The sequence below is a fragment of the Propithecus coquereli genome, unplaced genomic scaffold (genome assembly GCF_000956105.1).
Source record: "Propithecus coquereli isolate 6110/MARCELLA unplaced genomic scaffold, Pcoq_1.0 Scaffold196, whole genome shotgun sequence".
NCBI classification, from domain to species: Eukaryota; Metazoa; Chordata; class Mammalia; order Primates; family Indriidae; genus Propithecus; species Propithecus coquereli.
Window position 1 is genome coordinate 1,897,503 of NW_012144522.1, and position 1,086 is coordinate 1,898,588.

Consider the following 1,086-nt stretch of genomic DNA (forward strand, 5'->3'; position numbering starts at 1 on the left):
TCACAAATGACTTCCCTGATGCTGAGCAAGGCGTGAAATGTGACTAAAAACCTTATGACATACATTGCATTTGTAAGGTTTCTCTCCAGTATGGATTCTGTGATGAGTTTTAAGGTTTGATTTTTCACGGAACGCCTTGCCACACTCGTTACATTTGTAAGGTTTCTCTCCAGTGTGGATTCTGTGATGAGATTTAAGGTTTGATTTTTCACAGAAGACCTTGCCACATTCATTACATTTGTGAGGTTTCTCTCCAGTATGAGTTCGCTGATGACGTGTAAGGGATATCTTTTGTCTGAAGGCCTTGTCACATTTATCACATTTGTAAGGTTTCTCTCCTGTATGGATCGTGTGATGATTTTTAAGGTTTGATTTGTGACGGAAGACCCTGCCACACTCATTACATTTGTATGGTTTCTCTCCCGAATGGACAACATGATGATTTTTAAGGTTTGATTTCTGACAAAACAATTTGCCACACTCATTGCATTTGTAAGGCCTCTCTCCAGTATGAATACACTGATGTCGTGCAAGCGTTGAATTGTAATTGAAGACCTTACCACATTCATTACATTTGTAAGGTTTCCGTCCTGTATGGTTTCTGTGATGATCTTCAAGGTTTGAGTTTTGACAGACGACCTTGGCACACTCGTTATGTACGTAAGTTCTCTCTCCAGTATGTGTTTTCTGATGCACTGTAAGAGATATCTTGTGTCTGAAGGCCTTGCCGCATTCATTACACTTGTAAGGTTTCTCTCCAGTATGAATTCTACGATGAACTGTTAGGGATAATTTGTGCCTGAAAACCTTGCCACAATACTCACATTTGTAAGGTTTATCTGCATTATGGATAACCTGATGTATATGAAGCCTTGAGCGCAAACTAAATTTCTTACCACATTCATAACATTTGTAAGGTTTCTCTCCCAAGTGGATCGTGTGATGATTTTTAAGGTTTGATTTTTGACGGAAAACCTTGCCACACTCGTTGCATTTGTAAGGTTTCTCTCCAGTATGAATGCCCTGATGCCGTGTAAGGTATGAATTGCAAGTAAAGACTTTGCCACACTCATGACATTTGTAAGG

At 39.5% G+C, this 1,086-nt stretch overlaps 1 protein-coding gene across 1 annotated transcript in view; it reads right to left on the reverse strand.

Annotated features, from left to right (window-relative positions):
* Positions 1-1,086, reverse strand: part of LOC105809513 (zinc finger protein 83-like) — a 40,999-nt gene continuing 39,913 nt past the window's right edge. The window contains exon 5 of the mRNA XM_012643334.1: positions 1-1,068. Within this exon, the coding sequence (XP_012498788.1) occupies positions 1-1,068 (1,068 nt within the window). The remainder of the gene's footprint in view (positions 1,069-1,086) is intronic.